This window comes from Chamaea fasciata, unplaced genomic scaffold, assembly GCF_029207755.1.
Source record: "Chamaea fasciata isolate MVZ Bird 193981 ecotype frontalis unplaced genomic scaffold, bChaFas1.0.hap1 SCAF_2, whole genome shotgun sequence".
NCBI classification, from domain to species: domain Eukaryota; kingdom Metazoa; phylum Chordata; class Aves; order Passeriformes; family Sylviidae; genus Chamaea; species Chamaea fasciata.
In genome coordinates, this window is record NW_027094087.1 from 74557643 (window position 1) to 74578672 (window position 21030).

Genomic DNA, 21030 nt, shown 5'->3' on the forward strand with positions numbered 1-21030 from the left:
ATCATGGCCAAAATATTTTAAAACAATTCTGACTTCATTTGCAGACTGTTGCTATCTGTCTTGCATCCTAAGTTTACAGATAATGTTTAAAAATGAAAACTAGCTGAAGTGTGATCCATGGACTGGGAACCCACCATTTAAGCCTATACAGAGCATGTAATGGCCTGCAATAGCAATCTTCTCTCCATCCTTTCAATATCTCAGTGTACCTTAGACCTTATTCTTTTCAACCACCTCATAGAAGTGAACAGGCTTCCTGAGACCCTCTGGCTAATAAATGAAATCTGTATAAAAACGTGCTGGCGACAAAAGACGTACCCAGGACATATACTGTCAGATGAATGAATCATCACTTAAAATTAGGGAAAATTATTTCCAGCATTAACATTGCTCATGACAACCTATTTTGGCATCAAAAAAAAAAAAAATCACAAGATATATATTTTAAAACACTGCACAGCTCTGTCTCATATAGATTCTTCTCTCCCACCCTAGTACTTGAGTGCCTTCCAGAAGCAAATTAAGCGACATGACTAATGTCTGTCTCATCTTCATTCTTTAACTTGAAGCTGAAAAATTACATTATTTTTCAAAAACTACCTGAAAGTTGATGAAATATCATCTTTGCAATGAACATAAAATTTTTACATTGCTGTGAAGACCATGGAAAAATTCAAACTTTGCAGAAGCACATACAGTTTCTACTGATGCAAGTGAACAAGTGCTCATTTATGCCAGGACACAATTTCTATACATAAGCATTGCAAAGCAGACTACCTTCCTGATATATGGGAGATTTACAGACCAAAACAGCAGACAATCCTTCACAGCAGCATTCATTTTGCTGGATGGGAGTTGATTGAGAAATTAGCACAACATGGGAGATCTCTTTCTGTCTGGAACTAAAAAGGTATCCAATTTTGTAGTTGCTGTTGATTTATTATTCTGATCCTGCTTGGGGTTACTGATGCAGATAACTCTCTTAACTAACTGTCTTTTGTGTCAAAGTGTACAAAAGACTAACACTCCAACTTTTTTGTAGCATCATTTACCTTTAGCAGTAATTCTCTAAGACTAGAGGCCTGTAAGAAGACTAAAAATAAAATAAATGTGCTGCTGTTTAGAGGACAATAGCTTTCCTACAGAATTAATATGTGTGGAATCACATTTGGGACTAACATGAAATTTAAACTTGTAGAGTTACTGGAAATGTTTGTACCACAGTATAAATAAAGATTGTGACCAGCATGGACCACATCGTGCTGGATGCTGTAGAAGCAGAGAATAAATATCTACCCCTCCCTGAAAAGTTTGGTTGGCTTCCAACAAGCTGACTGTGAGACTGCTAAATAATGCACCCACACAAAGAAAGAATAAGCTAATAATCTCAAACAAGAGGAGTCGTCAGTGAACTCAGTTAAGCTTTGCTGTGACTGACTTATGCAGTGGCATGATCCTTTAGGATAAAGAGTGGAACTCCCAGTATAGCTGTGGATTGTGAGGAGCCAGCATGTGAGTTGTTTATTGCAGCTTTCCAGCATATATAGGCTTATAGGAAAGAAGTCGAGGGGCCTGGATCCACTGGTTTTGTGACTGGCTTTCCCTGTTGTCATTCAATTGCCCTAGTGGGAAAGCCTGGCTCCAGCCTTAAAACAAATTTTAATTTGAGCCCCAGGTTCTCTGCCAGATTTTTGTTTTCTGGATTGTGTGACTAGAGAATTAGATGTATTCAGCAGTGCAGTCAGTGTGCATTATTTCTAGAAGAAGAAATGCTGAAAGTACAAAATAGTAATCATGGTGATTTAGATGTCAAAGACATCACTAGATCAGGGCTATCAGTGAAAAACAGCTTTGTTTCACTTTTCTCTTGAACAGAAGGCCATATGTTTTGGACATCAAATTATTATATTTAACAACAAAATTTTTATTTTGGGTGGGGTTTGGGGGGTTTTTTCCCTCTTCCCCCCCCTTTTTTTTTCCTTTTCCCTACATAAACTCTTTGGCAAAAGCATATCCTTTTCCAAATGTAATTTATTCCTTATGAAGAGCTGCAGTTTTAATGAGATTTTAGACGTTGATATATTTATTAGACGATATTTTTCCTTTAATAAATGCTTTGATGTAGTGAGTATGTTCTCAGTGTTCTGTGTATACATTTCCATAATAACCCCTTTCCAGTTATCTGGGAGATCAAAGGCTGCAGCTCTGCACAACTTCCACCAAAAATAAGAGATTCTTTTCTTACTGAGTCTTTGTAGACTGGCCCGGAGTGTTGGGTGGATTCTGCTTTCATCTGATCACAGTTGCAAACCCTCAAATTTGGTGTAGGTTTTTTCTTACTTAATCTTAGTTTCTGCCCTTTCTTTAGCATTCCAGTGGTTCTACTTTTTATAAATCACTGTAGCCATAGCAGGGCCCTGTCTTAAGAGAGTATTCACATCACAGCATTAGCCGAGCATGTGAAAAGTCAGCACATCCCTGCAGTTAGCACACACAGATGTGTTTATGGGCAGTGACCACAAATTAAGAATCTGGTATCCCAGACTTGGTGTGTGATGAATCCTGCTTCACTGCAAATCATTTAATTGCAGAGAATACAAGTTTTGCCAAAAGTTTTGCCAGCTCTGCCTTGCTGTCTGCAAGGCCTCATTTACAAACCACAGCAGTTACAGGACCCTTCTCCAAAGGTGGTTTAAGAAGGTTGACAGCAAGCCCTGTAAAAAGATGGGATCTTCTGAAAGCCAGGAGATACTGTGCCTGCTTTGGTCAGCTGGGTTTAAGAAACTGTTGTATATGCTCAGTGAATTTTTTGGGAAATGCTAAGTATCATACTGCAATTAAAAAATCTGAACAGAAGAGACAATTATGTATTTCTACTTTATCCCATGGGCTCAATTTCCTGTAAGAATAATTTCCACAAGCAAAAATTTAGAAATAGCTTGTGGTTTAGGCCTCAATAGATAAAAGACACCAAAGCAGTTGTCTGAAACCCTTTCAAGAAAACCTTAATGCCTGCATGTCCAAAATAAACAACTAGCACAGACTGGAATTAGTAGGATGGTTGTGGCATGACTGGTGGACGGTTCTAGCATTGCCCTTCAGTAGAAGAAAAAATTATTGAAAATACAAATATTTTTTTACCATTACCTAGACATGTGACCCTTTTAAGAAGGATCCTTCTCCTTTCCACTCAAGTCTTTTTCAAGTTCTCTTCAAGAATATATGCAAATAAGTATTCAGATTTATTTCCATGCTTTGCTTCTTCATTGTAAAGACTTGATCAAAGTGGAATCTAAATTCTAAAATCATTAAATTTTCAGTTAAATCATCATATTAGTGACTTTACTTTTAGCTTAGAAGATTTAGTATAATGGCTGTGGAGGGACAGGGATTGCTGTGTTCAAATAGTACATAAAAAGTGGAACTACCCTCACTGAAGTTGTTTTAAATGTGTTTTTCTGCTCAGTGTTATAAGTTCCACATCTTTCAACCTTGATAGGGAATTCAGTTTATACTCTATTTTTCTTTACTTCTAAACAAAGCTGTCCAAATGATGAATTTCACTAGTAAAGTGCTGTGGTAACAATCTATTTAGACAAATTATGATGAGTTAGGAATGCAACAAGAAGACCCTTCGTACCTTACTCTAATGGCCATTAACCCGTGCTTGTTTTCTCTGCAGAGTTTTTCCGAGAACTGCTGGAGAATGCGGAGCGATCCTTGAATGACATGTTTGTCCGGACGTATGGCATGCTGTACATGCAGAACTCTGAGGTGTTCCAGGACCTCTTCACAGAGCTGAAGCGCTACTACACAGGAGGCAACGTGAACTTGGAGGAAATGCTGAACGACTTCTGGGCTCGGCTGCTGGAGCGGATGTTCCAGCTTATAAACCCCCAGTACCATTTCAGTGAGGACTACCTGGAGTGTGTCAGCAAGTACACAGACCAGCTGAAGCCGTTTGGAGATGTTCCCAGGAAGCTGAAGGTTCAAGTGACTAGAGCCTTCATTGCTGCACGGACCTTTGTTCAGGGGCTGACAGTGGGCAGAGAGGTTGCGAACAGAGTATCCAAGGTAATCTAAAAACAGGGTGGGGCTTTTTTGGCTTGAAATTGTTCTCAACTTGCCAGACAATTGAAATCTATCTGTGTGCTTTGGGTTTTTTTCAGTATAAGGAAGTGTGTTTGGTTATGTGTGGTATGTTTTCGTTATGTGTGTGTGTGGGTACGTCTACCGATATACCCATCCTAAGCTTATAAATAGGGGCAACAGTTGTTTAAGTTCCTTCTGGGGATATTAAGGCAATACGGACTGGAAAGCATTTCTCTGTGCTCAGGACACAGTGAAATACCAATATACATCAATGTTACAGCATGGTAGTGACTGTGACTTGTAATTCAAAACTGGCTACATATGTAAAAGATGGGGATTAGATCAGAATTTAAATGTTTTGAGTAAATTTATTCTGCTGTTCATTAGGAAAGTACAGCCCTCACAGCATTCATTCATCATGCAGCTGGGTGATGGATTTTGTTAGAAGTGTCTAGTCATATTTCTGATGAGAAAATAGACAAACAGTGACACCTCTGGAGCTTGAGCTTTCCCAAAGGATGGTTTGACTCACATTTATTTTAATTTTAACTATTTATCTTTGCAAATATTTATGACAATTATAATCCTTGAGAGCTTCACATAATTAAAGAAAAAAACATGGGCAAAAATAACCCTTGTTGTTACCACAAATGTGCCCAAATGGCTTTGTCTTATACAGTATTTCAAAAACAGGTACATTTTTCTGAATTGGTGCTCCAGCTAGATACCTGCTCTGTGATCTCACTATTTCACAGTACTCGTAGTGTGTTTGGACCTTGAATTCTGAAATACTCTCATGAGATCCACTGTGATCAATGCTCAAATAGTCACTTCTGAACCATAAGTTTGTGAGTGATTTGGATGCTTGGCCCATCCAATACTTTCCCGCATTTACAAGCCTAGGCCACTCCTCTGCCTCAAGAGGATTGTCTCATCTGCTTCATTTAAATCACAGTCAGAAGGTGAGGTATAGCCCATGCATTGTACATTAGACTGCAACTCTAGCACTCAAATAGATGGGGCTTTTAAACTTTCCTTAACCTGTATTATGTTTGTTACGTTTTGCAATTACACATTGAGAAGCCATGAAGCCAGAAATGTAGTCGGGAAGGGAGAGCTTGATTTTATTCTAGGAGACTGTACGGGAGAAAAAGGTCATTTTGCACTTAAAATTGAGTGGATGAGATATGTGATCCTTGTTGATCAGCTAGAACCAAAGTATCTTCCTCCAAGTGCCTTCCTGAGCTTCAGTGTTGCCTTTCTTTGATTACTGGCACTGTCAGTTCTTGCAGTCTTTCTGAATGGTGGCATTGTATCATTGTGAACCCCCAGGCTGCCTAGTCTAGCTGGGGGCAGATGAAGCTTTTTAGCCTCCAGATGTGTGGAATGCATGTATCTGCAGCCCCAGATTTTCTTCCAAAGAGCAATGATGTCCCTGTAGGTGAGGTTTTAAGTGAAAGTACAGAGCTCTGATGTCACTGTTGTCAGCAGGCATTAGATCTTGCTGAATCAGACAATAGAGTGTAAGCTATGTAATTCATGTAATAGATGCATAATTCGTGAATTCCTCACAGATTAAGGTCTGATTTGTCTGCTGAGATGTCACTTTCCCTGTGTATGTACATGACTGTACAGAATGTGCAGGTGTCTCCTCTCTCACATATCCAGGAAATGTTTCCTTCTCAGCCTCGAGGCTTTGGGTACTTAAGTCCTTTCGAGAAAAGGGTTTATAAGAAGATCACTAAATGATCCAGTGATCCTGTAATGAGAACTCTGCAATCAGACAGTGAGTCTTTTTGTAGTGTCACTTGAAGATGATAACAGTAGCTCAGTAGTGCTTCTGTTGTGGTTTTTTTTTCTTTTAAAATGAAAGAAATTATCATTAAAAGGGTTCAGTGGGTGGTGCAAGACACAATACAGATAGTGTGCTTTACAGACACATAGTGATACTCCATTAGACTACATCTAGAGCACTGTGCTCAGTTTTTGGCCCTTCCCATACCAAAACGACACTGATAAACTGAAATAATTTGAGTGGAGGCTGACATCATGATCTGGACTGGATTGCTTGTCCTGAGAGGAGAGCCTGTGGGACTGGGGCTTCTTCATTCTGGAGAAGAGGCTACTTCAAGCGCACTTAGAAGTTGTTCTTGGTGCCTCTAGGGAGGTCATTAAAGAAATGCAGCAAAGCTCTTCACAGTGAGGCATGGTGTGATGTGATGGGCATGAGCTGAAGCATTTCCTCTTGTCCTATCATAGCAGACCCTAATAAAAATCCCATCCCCATCTTTCCTCTAACTGCCATTTAAGTACCAGAAGATTTCTAATAAGATCTGCCTGGAGCTTCCCTTCTCCAGGCTGAACAACCCCAAATCCTTCATGTCTTCATAGGAGAGGTGCTCCAGCCCTCTGACCATTTTTGTGGCCCTCCTCTGGACCCAGTACAACAGGTCCACCTCTTTCCTCTGATGCTGAGAATTCCAGAGCTAGATTTATTAATCCAGGTGGCATCTTCCAAGAGCAGAGTACAGGTGACCAACCCGCTGGTCACATTTCTTTAGGATCATTATCCTATGATCCCGTTAAAAAAATAATAAAATCAACATTTTTGCTTAAATGTAGAATATGCTTTGATTGCATGATTATCTTTGGTTTTTAAAATCTCGGTGGCTGTATTCATACCCACAGCATATGCAAAACAGTTGCTGGCCTTAGTGACCTCGTGTTACATGCAACCTGGTGAGGCAGATAGGAAGAACCTCAAAAGGCACCAAATATTCAAGATTAGTAATTGTCCTGTGGAAAAGCTGTGATTACTCTGAGAATGAATATTTCATTGTCATATCATAACTGTGGACTTTTATGCTTGTTTATCTACTGTAGAAAATGACAAATCCTTTTCTTTAAACATAATTTTAAAAGACTACAACCATTTCTTAGAGTTAGCACATAACTGCAGCCAAAAGTGAGGGAGGTAAACATCTTTTGTTGCTATTTTGAAAGTCATCCAGATTCAGCACCGATTTCTTTCTCATTGTACTCTAATATTGAGAGATTCTTTGATAAGGATGCCACATCTGGGTAAGTCAAGAAAAATGAATAAAGACAGAAAATGAAAGGAAGAACTGTTGCGGTTCTTCTATAAAAGCCTTTGTCCATTCTCTGTGCTGGCTGGGAACAGAGGGGGATCTTCTACCTGCAACATCACAAGCTTAAAAGATTTTTTGCTTTCTATTTGTGGACCCATTATTTCACTGAACCGCTACTGACAGAAAAATCTTGAGCCTACACCCTAAACACCATAAGAAAGAGAGTGACTAATGAGAAAGTTGGTAACAACATCTCCTTTGGGCCTTTACTGTCTCATCGTCTTCCGGACCATTTCTGTGGAGGAGGTGGTGGGTCACACACGAAGGATTTGTTCCCTCTCCAATGTCAGGGATATATCCTTTCTAAAGATTTTTCCTCAGAGAGGTTGTAGTGTCTGAAAACAATGCAGTTTGTGTATTCCTTGCAAAGGAGCTACACTTCCTTTTTTTTTTGATGAAGTGTGCCCTCAAGCACACTCAAAGTAGGCAACACATATCACAAACATTTTCCTCTTACAATAGGATTTTGCAGTTTAGCAATTTGCTTATCAGTGAGATTATAATTCAGTAAGTTACACTTAGACAAGTGGGGAGAGAAGGTGGTTAGGACATCTTATTTTTGTAATTTTTGTGACATTATATTTCAGTTGCAAGCAGATATAGCTGCTTCCATCTGCCTGAAGTTTTATTATGCTGTTTTAGTTGAACAGTATTTTCATGATCTCTAAGTCTAATTACAGTTTTTAATCTTCAGAGATTTTTAAATCTTTTTATTTCTTATTCTAATGTATTAAATTTGTCAGTGCTATGTTGCTTAAATCTCCACTCAGTGCAGTATATTTCCACTGGCTGGAATGGATCAGCTTGCTGAATTCTATATATATTCTAGAAAGCTCTGTAGGCATATGAGCAAAAAGAAATTATTTCTTAAAGTGAGAAAATTAATTCTTAATTTAAATAAATTTATTCATTAATATAGAAGAATTCCTAAAATATCTCAAGTGGGAAGGGCCCTGTAAAGATCATTGAATCCAACTCCCTGCTGCTTGCAGGCCTAACTAAAAATAAACCATATAACTAAAAGTTTTATCTAGATGCGCCTTGAACTCTGACAGGCCTGGCTCCATGACATCTTTCCTGGGGAGACTGTTCCAGTTACCAGCCACCCTCTCAGTGAAGAACCTTTTCCCAATGCCCAATCTGAACTTGCACTGATGCAGTTTCAATATATAATATTCAATATGAAACATCAGAACTGCCATTTTGGGTATGCCAAAGGTCTGTTTGGATGATTTTACCTCAGTGACAATACTTTAAAGGTCAGTATAAGAGCAGAGCTTCTCAACTAATATTTTTTTTTAAGCTGTAGGTAGTAGATGTTTATGGACATTTTGAACTACAGTTTCAGAAATAATTAGTTAAATTTTCTACTTCCTGTTTTTTCAGTACTTTGTTAGGTTCTAAAAACCTGGATTTTCTGTTTTGATACCATTCGGTAAAAAAAACCACCACAGTTCTGACCTTCCCGGTTCCTCTGTAAAAACATAGCATATTAACATATTACTGTTATTAAATTTACTTGTAATCAACATTTTTCCTTGGTAAAAAAAAAAAATAAACTAAACAAAAAGAAAACCACCAAGCCTTCCTGACAAGCTGTGATTTAGTATCTAACGTTACGCTGGAGAAGCTGCTGAAAATACTACTGAAGTTGCTCTTAGCTGTGATTGCCAATAATGTGATAGAAAAGACATAGGCATACTTTTCATGTTCATTTTTTACTGTGTCTGAGCTCGGGACACTTTGTGAGAAAATAATACTAAGTTATTCTCTCTGACTGTAACCAAAACATTCTCAGTTACTGTAATAATCCCTTTGAACTGTCACTGGGTGGTGGGAAGGTGTAAGCAGAAAAACACATGGGGAATTAAAATTTTTAAACAGGAAAATCTAGGATTTCCAGGAGCATGTTATTCCTGAAATACTTTTCCCAAATATATTAAATGCTGAATTACAACAATTTTTTTCCTGTTTCATGAGCCTAACTTCTGAGTTCTGACTTATGCTGATTCCATGTGTTAACCTGGGTGAATTCTCATTGAGAACATGTGAGTTTAGTAGGAAAACACAAATGGTGGAGTACAAGCAGTCGGTCCTGTCCAAAAGCACAGCCATTATCCCAGTGCTGACCAGAGCTCTGACTCCATCCCAGGCAGAAAGTTACATCTCCACTGGCTCTTGCACTAAACCTGTCTCACTAGGAACAGCAAGTGAGTGCAGAACACTTTTATTTACAGAGATCTAGGGGTTTAGTTATTGTTTGCTAGTTTTGCTTTTCTCTAAGTCCGGCTGTATTGTGGCTTATTTCTTTTGTCTGAATTTGAACATTTTCCTCCTATTGTATACTGGGATAAGGACTGGAAGAATTGTTCTGAGTTTGGCTTTGACTTTCACACTTGAAAATTCATGCTACCAGCAACCAAAGTAGTTTTTATACCAGGAGTAAAGTGGAGCTTAGCTCAGGGGCATCATTAAGAGCAGTTAGTGATTTTGTTAGTGGCATAAACATCAAAGATTTGTGACCCAGCCACTAAGAACTTATTTCATTAATGCATTTAAATATTAATTATCATTTATTACAAAATAAAAAGAGGTTGTTACAATACTTTTCTCATTGTGTGGCATAGGCTATATATCTCCTTCTTTTTAAACCAATTAAAGCCATTCATCCCCTGAATATTATTAAATTATGTTAATATCAGACTTCTTATTAGGAACCTGGTGATATATGAGCAAAGTGAAATAAATTCAGTAATACAATTATAAGGTTAAACCCAAGATTAGTAGTGAAAAGCAGTCTCTAGTAATTGCCTGTGATTACTTCTACTTGCAGAATGCCAGACCACTGCTTTTCTAATACGTTGAATCAATATTCTTACAAACTGTGCTTTTCATGGTTTATAAATAAACATTCAACATTTTGTGAGAGGCATAAATAAAGGTCAATATTGAATGACACAGTGATTCAGAATGTAATTATTGCAGGGGGGAGGGAATATGACATGGTGATAAGTCAGGTAATTAAAAGCCAAAACAAATTGTACTTTAAGCCTGGAAAATGTGATTTGCAGGGTGTGACAGATAGAGAGCTATGTGTCCTGTATATTTTATCTTCATTGGCTGAAGAGATTTGGCTTGTTAAAGCCACAGAGGAAAAGGAGATCTAAAAAGAGTGTGGTTTCCAGCAAACTTTAATCCGCAGTTCAAACTGTTGGTTTAGGAACAGCCCAGCTGAGCAAGCATAGCTTTTATGATTGCATATCTGCCTGTTGTTTTAAGGGGGTTTTGGGTCATTAATTCTGTGAGTTTTGTTGAGTTAACATATATTTACAAGAATTGGATCACACTGTGACATGAATGGGGCCACATCCTTGTTTCCTCTTCCTCTCCCTTGGTGTTCCTCCTGGTGAGGAGTCCAAGGATTATCCAGCCAGGGGAGTTTCAGAGTTTTCATGCGTCTGTGGCACAAAAACAGGAGTGAATTGTATCCACACTTGAGTTCTTTCTGGGAAGTATCCTTTGAATTGAGGTTCTTCAGCTGTGCTGAATATCTTTCCTTCTTTTTTGGAAAGAGAAGGCACATAAAATGATCTAGTTAATTGCACATCTTTCATGGAGAAATAAAACAGATGCCTTCCAGACATCCCAGACATACTGCAGGTGCACTGATCTATTTTCCACTTTGTGTGCACGGGAATCATCAGATGTTCCAAAAGAGCAGTTCAAGAGAAAAGGCCTAAAATGAAACAGCAGCTTCAACAAAAGGAAAAAGACAGTAGGAGGTCTACAAAAGGTGTGTTCCCTGTCCTACCTATGAGAATTGTCAAATATAATCCAGCCTGGCCTCTCCATTTCACAGGTCTTTAACTATCATTCAGCTACCTTGGTATTGAACTTAATAACCCAAGTTTGACTGAGTCATGTTGCTCTGTAGACAGTCAGTCTTGCTGAGTATCCCTCTAAGAAGGTCTCCTGTTTGGGTTTATTCCTACTGTGTGCCACATCACATCTCAAAATCCAAAGCAGTCCTGTCTTTTTGGATTTTTTGTATCATTCAGAAACAGAGATCTTCTGATTCTTCTTTCGATCAGTTTGTGTTTTGGGTTTTGCTCAATGCTTACTGTATAGCAAATATCCTTTAGTTCAGCTTTGCATCAAACTTCCAACTATAAATTAAGAATCGTAATGAGAATATTTCACTTTAACAACATTGTTAAACACTGTCACAACCCATTAGAAAATTAATTATTTTAATCAAGGTTTTTTGTAGGATTGCTGAAATGCACACTTTATACACAATCCTTCAAAATTCTCACATGAGATGCATTTATCACCTACAAAAGATGTTGATATGGCACCTGAATAAGATATATTAGGAAAAAAATTAGAACTTTTTCAGAGGGATTCCTAGAAAAAAGGATGTATCCTAATGCATATCATGATACATGCTCAAGTCATGATAAAAAAATGGTGAAGAAGCAAAACTCATCTAGGAGCTTACTGACCCCACTATATTTAGATATTGTGTAATTAATCTTACAGCAGGTTTTACATTTTTGCTCTTTTAGCGTAGGACAGCGAAAAAAAAAATTCAGAGGAATCAAATGGAAATAAGAAGGAGATTAAAAAGTCTGAAGGTTAAGCAATTCAAGATCTAGACCATCTTACAACTTGCTGACTTTTTAGAATAACTCTTTTTACAGATTGCCTTAATTCTGTTTTGAAGACAGCCTATGGAAACACTGTTTTTCAATCCTGATTTGAGAAAAGCAATTAATTTTATTTCTCATGTGAGCCAGAAGCAGAAAACAAATCCTAATAGGTTATTTGTCCTTCAACTTTCTATGGAAAACATTAGCCAAGAAACTATGATTACCTAAAATGCATCAGGAGTACTAACTGGACTTTAAATTTGTATCTGCTTAAGTGTTGCGGTCAACAAAGTCATCAGCAAAATAGTGAATAAGTCAAATTTCTTTGAGACTTTCAGATAATTAAGTCTGAAATCAACAATGTGGATCTAAGTTCAATTCTCAGTTATTAGGAGTCAGTTACAATTGGCTTCATTTGCTTAAGTCTTGCATCTCAAAATATATTTCAGACAAAAAAAAAAGGAGGTGTGAGTGTAGGAATAAAAAATGAAGAACTTGCATTCACAAGAACTTGATTGTCAGGAAAATAATTCTGGTCATCTGCGAAATTTTAAACTTATCCACATACTCCAGTGTCTGCTTGTTATAGGAGATTTTATGATGCAAGCTTGCTGAATTTTTTCCATAATCTTTGCTGGAAAAGATAAAATGTCACTTTCATTCAGTCCACATGTTTAAGAACATAATGCTCGTGCTTCATCTTCTCTTTTCCTCCTTCTCCTTTTATTTTTAACCCTTTATGCAGAATTGAGTTCTTGAGTAAAAATTAAATGTACCAGACCAAAGTGGGGAAAAAAAGAGCTTTGAGTAAGATAGGAGGATTTAGCTGACCTCAGATAAACACCTGACACCTTTAAGTGGCCAAGAGCAGAAATTGGGAATATAGAGTGTGGATTTTAATGCAAGACATGCCAGCTTGTCCTTCATAATGCTTTGGCATCCTTTGGGCACTTGTGTAAAAGACTTTGCAGTTGCCCAACACCTCTGTACGGTTTTAGTCTGCAAACAACTTCCCCATTCTTGAAAACGTTTTTTCTTTTAAAACTGCCAGAGATGTTTTGATATTCTGGACTGCTCCAATACTATGCAAGTCTGACTTCTGGTCTTTGCTTTTAAAAGGTTTAGCAATTTTATATGAATACACCAGTGAAGAAATTGTTGGATTTCTTCAGGAAGCACATAGGGACTCTCCACTTAACCCCCACTTACGTGATCCTCAGTATCATCAAGCAACAGAATTGCATCTACACTTGCCTATTGTGTTCTTCATCCCACAGTTCTTTCATCCATGTTGATGTGTTGGCATTATCTGTGGATCCAGATGCGAGTGTGTTTTAGGCAGTCTCTGGCAAGCTGACAAAGCTGAGCAGGGCTAGTGCACTCTAAGTCTCATTTCCTCAGTAAACTCTCTGCATACTGAGTTGTTACACAGAACCGTCAGCAGCTCTCTCCACAGAGAAGACACCAGTCTAACCGTCCTATTTCAAATGGAAGTTTTACAGTTTTAGGCATCTAATTGGTAGAGAGAAACCTGAGCAGCCAAAGATATTATTTGAATTTCACAAAAGTAGCCTTAAGTGTTTAAGTACCAGAAAGCAAGAAATGACAAACTGTGTTCTTCTTCCCTCCAGCAATTTGCTGATTCAGGAATATCACCACTCTCTGTAGATGTTATGGAACACCAAGTGAGCTGTTATGAACCCTGTTTTTCAGACATGTCCCAAAACAAGTGAATGCATATGGATCTAAGTGCTGGGTCATCTTTGTCTGGGGAATGCAATAATTGACCTACTTTGGTCTGTGGCATCCAAGCTGCATTAACTCATACCAGCTCAAGCCTAGGAGCCATGGAAAGTTGTATGGAAAAGCTGCTCAGCTCAACTGCCGTCTTCTTTTAGGTCTAAGGTCTTCTATGGGAATTAGATTGGATCTAGCCACAATGCCTTTTATACCTGCCTATTTCCTAGTCAATTAAAGAACCATTTGAGACATTTATTTGTCTGATTTCTTCAGGCTAAATCTATATTTTGTTGTTTCTGGCTTTACCTGATCTTATTAATATTAGAGTACCATTCAATCCGTTGTTTATTTGAAACAACTATTTAATTTTGTGTGCTACTGTGCAAAGGATAGCATGAATGGGGAAAAAAACCCCAAAAGTGTTAGTTTTGAATTTCCACTGATATTTTCTTTGAGTTAGTGGTTGCTATTTTAACACTTAGCTTGAAATCCAGCAGAGAGACCGCTCACGGCACACTGCTGCCTTTGGTCCTTGAGATCTTAAGGTAAACTTCAAGGTAAACTGATACCACATAGGGCATAGGAAGACAGAACCGAAACATGTTCAGAAAGAACCCGGAAAGCTGCCCGTCATGAGTTAGGTGTAGTTTTATAGGAAAAAACAAGCCACTGTGTATCTTTCGTTGTCGCACATCTGTTTGTAAGTAACAGTGCATATCTGATTTTCAAGGACATTGTACAGAAAACAAAACACAGGACAAACTGCTGTCCTCAAAACTGAAGTTCTTTCATGAGCCCTCTGAATGTTTCCTGGCCATAAGTGCAAGGTTAAAAAAATCTCCTAATGCAACATTTTTATTGTTACATGATTTTTTATATATCATCAACATTTAAATCTATGATAGAATATGCCAAATGGAAATCAATGCAATTTAGTTTTTCACTTAAATCAGAGTTAAAATTTTGGGTGAAGAATGTTTGCAGATTTATTTATACCCTGCAGTCTCTGAAGTTAACAGAGGAAACTGGTTGCCAGTCTCTACCACTATGCAAATACTTTTTCTTCTATATAAAAAATGTTAGGAGTATGAAATAATAATTTATACAATAGGTTTTTTAAAAATAAGAAAAAAGGGACAGGAGTAGGGACTCAAACAGTGAAATGTTAATACCAAAATGGCTCAACTCTCTTGCTATTATCCTGACCCCAAAGAAAGTATCCTATGGCCATATCATATTTTCAGTCTGATTCCCTAAAACTGCTTTTGGGAGAAATGTCTTCTACACTTAGACAAATACTAAGGACTGTGAATATATATATATTCCTACAATGCATATTTTTATATGTAAAAGCCTATTCTGTATTTAGGATTCAGTGTGACGAGGGTGTAGCCAGGTGAGGGTCAGTCTCTGCCCAGTAAGAAGTAATGGGATGACAGGAAATGTCCTCAAGTTGCACAAGAGAAAGTTTAGATTGGATATTAGGAAAAACTTCTTAATGGAGAGGGTTATCAAGCATTGAGACAGGCTACCTGGGGAAGTGGTTCAGTCACCACTAGGTGCGGCACTCAGGCACATGGTTTACTGGTGGATTTGGCAGTGTTAATTTAATGGTTGGAATCAATGATCTTAAAGATCTTTTCCAACCTAAACAATTTTATGATTCTATCATTCTATACACACACAAATGCACACAAAATTATTAAGCCTTGATGTTGATTAATACAATATATTGTATTAATAATGCTGATGTTGTGAGAGAACTTATGCAGTGGGGTGTGTAAAGCACTAAGTTGTTCTTGCTGCTGACTAAGATATGACATGGAAGAGTTTGTCACTAGCGGGAGAACGAAACATGTTAGCTAAATATATTGGATTATTTTTTTTTTTACTATCAAAATTATTTTCCTGGTGACTGTGTATTGATCCTTAGTAGGAGGAGTAAGTACCTATCACAGAAAGATTAGATTTCTAGAGGATGATTGAGTTTACTGCTTAATCAAATGATAATCCATTTCAACACTTCTTTCTCTTATCCTCTTCACATTCCTGCACGCGCACACACACACACACACACACACACACATTCCCAGGTGTCATATTGGCAGCTAAAGCAGTGGGAGAACTTGCTGTGTTGTAGGAGAGGTAAACTGGACAATCTTCATTTGCACAAACTTGTAGCTGTTGAGGTTCAATCACCTGTGATTATGATCCAATATATTTCAAAACACTAATAGAAAGAGGGGGCTAAAGTGTATATAAGCCTATGAGCACCCAAATTAACTGCAGGTAATGGCATACAAATGTTGCTATTTGAGCTTGTAATGGGTGTGTTATTATCACCTGATAGGTATTTATGTATATAGCATGAAATGTTGATATATTTATACATAGATCACAGAAAGCACTACTCGGTCCAGTATTTTTGAAGGCAGTCTTAATACAGAGGAAAAAATTACAGTCAAAAAGTACAGAAAATTACTTTAGATTTTCTGTGCTATGTAGATTCTGGTTTTTATGGCTTTATTTTTGCCTTTTTGGGTCAAGGCTGATGCATTGTTCAGTCACAATTTCTTGCTCATTTTTATCAGTGACTCAATTCTACTTTGCTGTCAAGATGACATCCTATAAAAACAGTGAGAATAAACAAATGTATTCTAATGGGACCAATTTTTCACTATTATCTTTTCACCTAAATATATCTGCAGCATGATCCAAAAAGCCTCAGAAGTAAAATGTTTCCTAAATGCTCTAAGATACTCAAATATAATGCTATGTTTAATGTGAAAGTGGCAAATGAACAGAGGTTGAGAAGAATGGGAGTTTTGGCAGACAAAAAGGGTTACAAATGTGTTTATTAGCAAGAAAAATTAAGGGCTTATAATTCAGAGAGTATTATATGAGTTGAGAAGTTGCTAAGAAACATAAAGCTTGATGGGGGGAAAGTAGAGAAAAGATGTTCTTGGAAGCTAAGATCAAGCATAATATTTAATGGCCAGGAATTCATATCACCGGGGGTTGGCGCTTGTCTGAGCAACTACGTTAAAAATAGAGTGACCTGATACTGTTTCTATGATCTCTGCAGAAAATTAGGCATCTCCAGGGGAAAATCACATTTTGTGCATGCTCAATCATGTTCTAGAGTGGACATTCTCTCACCAGCAAAGGAGAGGGAGCAGAGAGCCACTAGACGCCATTTAATGCATGGACCAGCCTTTAACTAGTCCAAGGTGAAACTGCCCAATATTGTGGACACCCCATGAACTTAACAAAACTTCCTCTAATTGCAAAGGTGGGAATTACCTAAGGTGTTTTCTATTTAGGACAGAAGTCCTAAATTCTTTCCTTTCCTTTTTGCACAACTGTAGAAAGCACACCTGTGCACTTTACTTGTGATTTTTTTTTTAATGGACTTCTAGATCTTGTTTTTAAATTACTCTGTAAGTTGATATTTATTTATTATACTTAGGATTTCATTAGAGAAGTCAAGAATAATATTCACACACTTCTTAAAAGCCCAGAAGGTTAGTTTCTGCCTGACATATAGAAGTTATTCTAACCAAAAATATATACAATTCAACACAAAATTATTCTTTCTTTTTTTATAAACTCTATTTATCCAAGTATTCAATAGCTCAGTGATCAGAATTTAACTTTGCAGATGATGGATAGAGATTAAATAAGGCAGAATCAAACTTAATTTCTTTATGTGTAAAATATGGTGCTTCATAATTAACTTAGAAAGTGGGACTGCTGTTGAAATGAAATGGAAAATGTCTTATTTAACCTGTTGCTCCAGGTGCATGTAGATTATTCATTACTGGAATAACGAGACCTTGTACCTTAAAGAATAGGTGACATGACAAAAGCGGAGAGGAAGTATATGGTTTATAGAGTCCAGCTGCTATGCATACTTGTGACAGAATTGTAATTTGATTTTCTTAGTAATCACTATAGAAAAGATTTTCTAAACTGGTGACATTAAAATGTAACTACAAATGTAATAGGCAAAAAACTAACAACTCTTGATAAGTACCTTCAGAGATGAACAATGCCTGATTATAGAATCATTTTCAGCTTTAATATTATTGTCTTACTCTTTTCTAAAGATAGGAATCTGTATCCTAGGACATGACCAATTTTGGCCTGATTGCTGTCAAAAATATTTCCTGAATTTTATCATGAGTTAAAAAGAGGATTTTTGAGTTATCACCTCAATTGAAATGGTGGTCAGAGAGCAGTAACAGCAGGAAATAGTGAAAATCTCACTTCCTCATCTCTTTACTGTGAATGAAATGGGTCAGAAATAGACTTTGGCATGTACCAGCCATAAAGCAGCCAAGAACTGCCCTTTTAAATATTCAAATGGTAGTGTTTGCTGCTGGTAGGATCTGAAAACAGGTGTAATTTGAACTATTTGTAAGAGCAATTTTTTTCTAAAGGAAAGATTCTTTAAAGCAAATATACACACTAAAAAAAAAAAAAAGAAATGTGCAGAAAAATTGTGCTGATAAATGAATTACTTGAATATCCGTACATTTCTGCCTTGGTATTTTGTCTTTTCCAAATACTTACACTCCATTTTGCCAGGTAGATTTGCCTTTGAATATTATTCACTTTGAGGATAGTGGTTGTTTTTCATCCTGGGACCATAATTTCATTTTGGTGTTTCCTTTGCTTATTTGTTTACTTTAGTTTTGAGTTGGCTTTTTTGTTAGCTAGTTAGTTAGTTAGTTAGTTAGTTTGTTTGTTTTTATAAGAATTGATAGGTTGCTGGGTTTTCCTTTTTTACAGGACATGAAATGAACCTGGAAAAGGAGTTAATGGCTCAGTAAATATGAACAGCCATTTTTGGGATGGACTTGGAAATTTTAATGGGTCTTATCTCAAAGCATGTGATTCAGCTAATGAGAAAATCGACTTTGGATTGTTCCATAAATTGTACTCTGGCTTAGTGAGAAAGGTGTAAACTGATTTACTGTGAGAGAAGTCTCTTTTGCCTCAGCTGTCTCTTTTGCCTCAAGAAGCTGTGGAGATTGTAGCCTGTGGAATATCAGCCAGCATTTCCCGGTGTTCAAAAGGGAGCTGTAGTTGGAGGTAACAGCCTACACTAGCTTGGCCATACTGTGAGAGGGAAGAATGTGTTTGGTCATGTAGTCTCATCTCCACACCTTATCAGTCATTCTGCTTCATAATGTAGTGGACTAAAAAGTACTCAGGAAATGTTTCATTGGTCTGATAATATTGTATATGTCCAAAAATACAGTTTGAATCATTTATTCAAGGGACTAAAACTTTACATTGCACCAAAACTTACTTTCTGAGCTAGAGATTTATTACGCAAATTGAAAGATTTCTTACATCTTTGTTTCTGTAACAGGGAAAAAATAATTCCTTTTTCTCTTATACAGGTTTTTTATGCTTTATTCTAGTTTTAGTGCATATTTTCATCAAAGAAAAAAAATATCTCAGTGACCTTACTGAGCTAAGAAGCAAAAACTTGTAGTTGAAAGCTGATCTTAACTGGCTTATTTGTTTCTGTTGAGATTTGTTCAGAATCACATTTCTTTCTGGAGGCCCTTGGGTTGGCCCAGCTAATCTAGTTCATTAAGCCAAAGTGTATTACCTTATATAACAGAATTTCAGATGATCTTTACTTTTGGTGAAGCAAGGTACCTTGGTACTAACATACCAAGGTATGTTTGGAGTGTATTTGTCATACAGGCTTCTTGAAATAAGCAGTGAGAAGAGTTAGCATCTCCAAAAAGCAGTTGTCATCTCCAGTCACATCGATTAACTTTAGGATGTTGCTCTCTTTCTTTACCATCTATAGAGAAGAAAATAACTCTTCTTTACATTCTTTATCTAAACGCATAGCATTAGATGGGGGAAAAATCCAGTCTGTTGGTATTAATATGCAATATATATTTTGTAGCTGTTAAATTAGAGATTGTTAGGATTTTATCACAGGTACTCACATTAAAGCTGCTCCTTCTTAATTAAATGACCTAAATACAATTTTTAATGACATTTTATTCAGCATTTATTGGTTAGTAATTGTGGAAATTATTCTGAAATGAGAACAGACCAAGGTAATGATTTTCTGTAATAATCGGCTACTTTGAAGGCAACAAATCTACAGTTTTAATGCAGTTTAGTGTTCTGGTATATTAATAGAGTTGACTGAATACTAAAAAATAGATTGTTGAATATGTTTGAGTAAAAGTAGACCAAATTTCCTTTATGTAAATTAGTATTTCTGAAAATGCTCAGTTTTGTAAATTGTAAATGAGTTAATCACAGTATTTATGTGAGGAGCCTGCTGTTAGTTGGTCAGCAGCTGAAGAATTTTGCTTTTACATTAGAGATCTAAATACATGGCCAACTAGTCAGGCATAAAATTATCTAATTAAAATACACAGTCTGTAAATAAGTCAATTGTAAACATAATTTCCTAAATTCTGGTCACAACTACTACTGAATAATGAGGATATCAACACACATAGAAAATTATCAGCATTAGAAAAACCTCCTGAATCTTGTAACCTGTACAAGTTGCAATGGTATTTCATCACATATCCTGATTAGGGCTATGACATAGAGTGTGTGTGGTTCTAGCCATGAAAGTTGTTTAGTAATATATTTTCTGTGTTCATCCTAGTCTGTAACTCACATTCTCCCTGTTACTCTTCCACATGCTAGATGATTCACAGAGTAATGAAGTTGCTTTTTTTAATTTTTTTTTTTTAAGAAAGGGGCTGATAAACAAATTTAGATGTCTTTTTGACTGGAAGCGCAGTTAGTCAGTCAGGATTATGGATATAAATCACGTGTAGCAATGCTGCAGGTAAGTCATGAAATAGATCAAGCTCAAGACTCGAGTTTTACGCAGTACTGCTGCAGTACCTCACTTGTTGATCACATTGGGTGTGCTTAGATTTTATTCATCTTTTTACTGCTGGTTTTTGCTGTGCTCGTGGTTAACACTGCAATTAACAGAGGTCTTTGTAGCACTTGCATTAAAAGCATAACATTAGCATGAGTGTTAAATGTCCTGGGAATATAGTTCGTGTCTTTACATCTTAAGAATTTATATTTCTGGAAAGGTTTTTAAAATCCAGCTTTAAAGACTTATGTAAAAAGTTATGTAAGTACATAAAGGATGCATAACTTTGGTTGGCAGAAAAAGTCAAGACCAGTAGGAACTGGAAAAAATTAATAAGGTGAGAATATTGTATCAATTGAAGCCTTTTTATGATACCTAGTATCCCATAATCTGTCACCTAATGCAGGTGTTCAGAGCTGCAACAGCTATCTCTGTCCCGAACATGCATTAATTGGTACAACTTCAGTACCTTCTTGCTGTGTGAGTCCTGGCCCTCAGATAGAAACGTGGC

General features: G+C 36.9%; 1 protein-coding gene across 2 annotated transcripts in view; it reads left to right on the plus strand.

The window, feature by feature from the left end:
• Positions 1-21030, plus strand: part of GPC6 (glypican 6) — a 726194-nt gene that overhangs the window by 391713 nt on the left and 313451 nt on the right. For both annotated transcript variants that reach the window (XM_066176351.1, XM_066176350.1), the window contains exon 3: positions 3683-4074. In XM_066176351.1, the coding sequence (XP_066032448.1) occupies positions 3683-4074 (392 nt within the window). The remainder of the gene's footprint in view (positions 1-3682; positions 4075-21030) is intronic.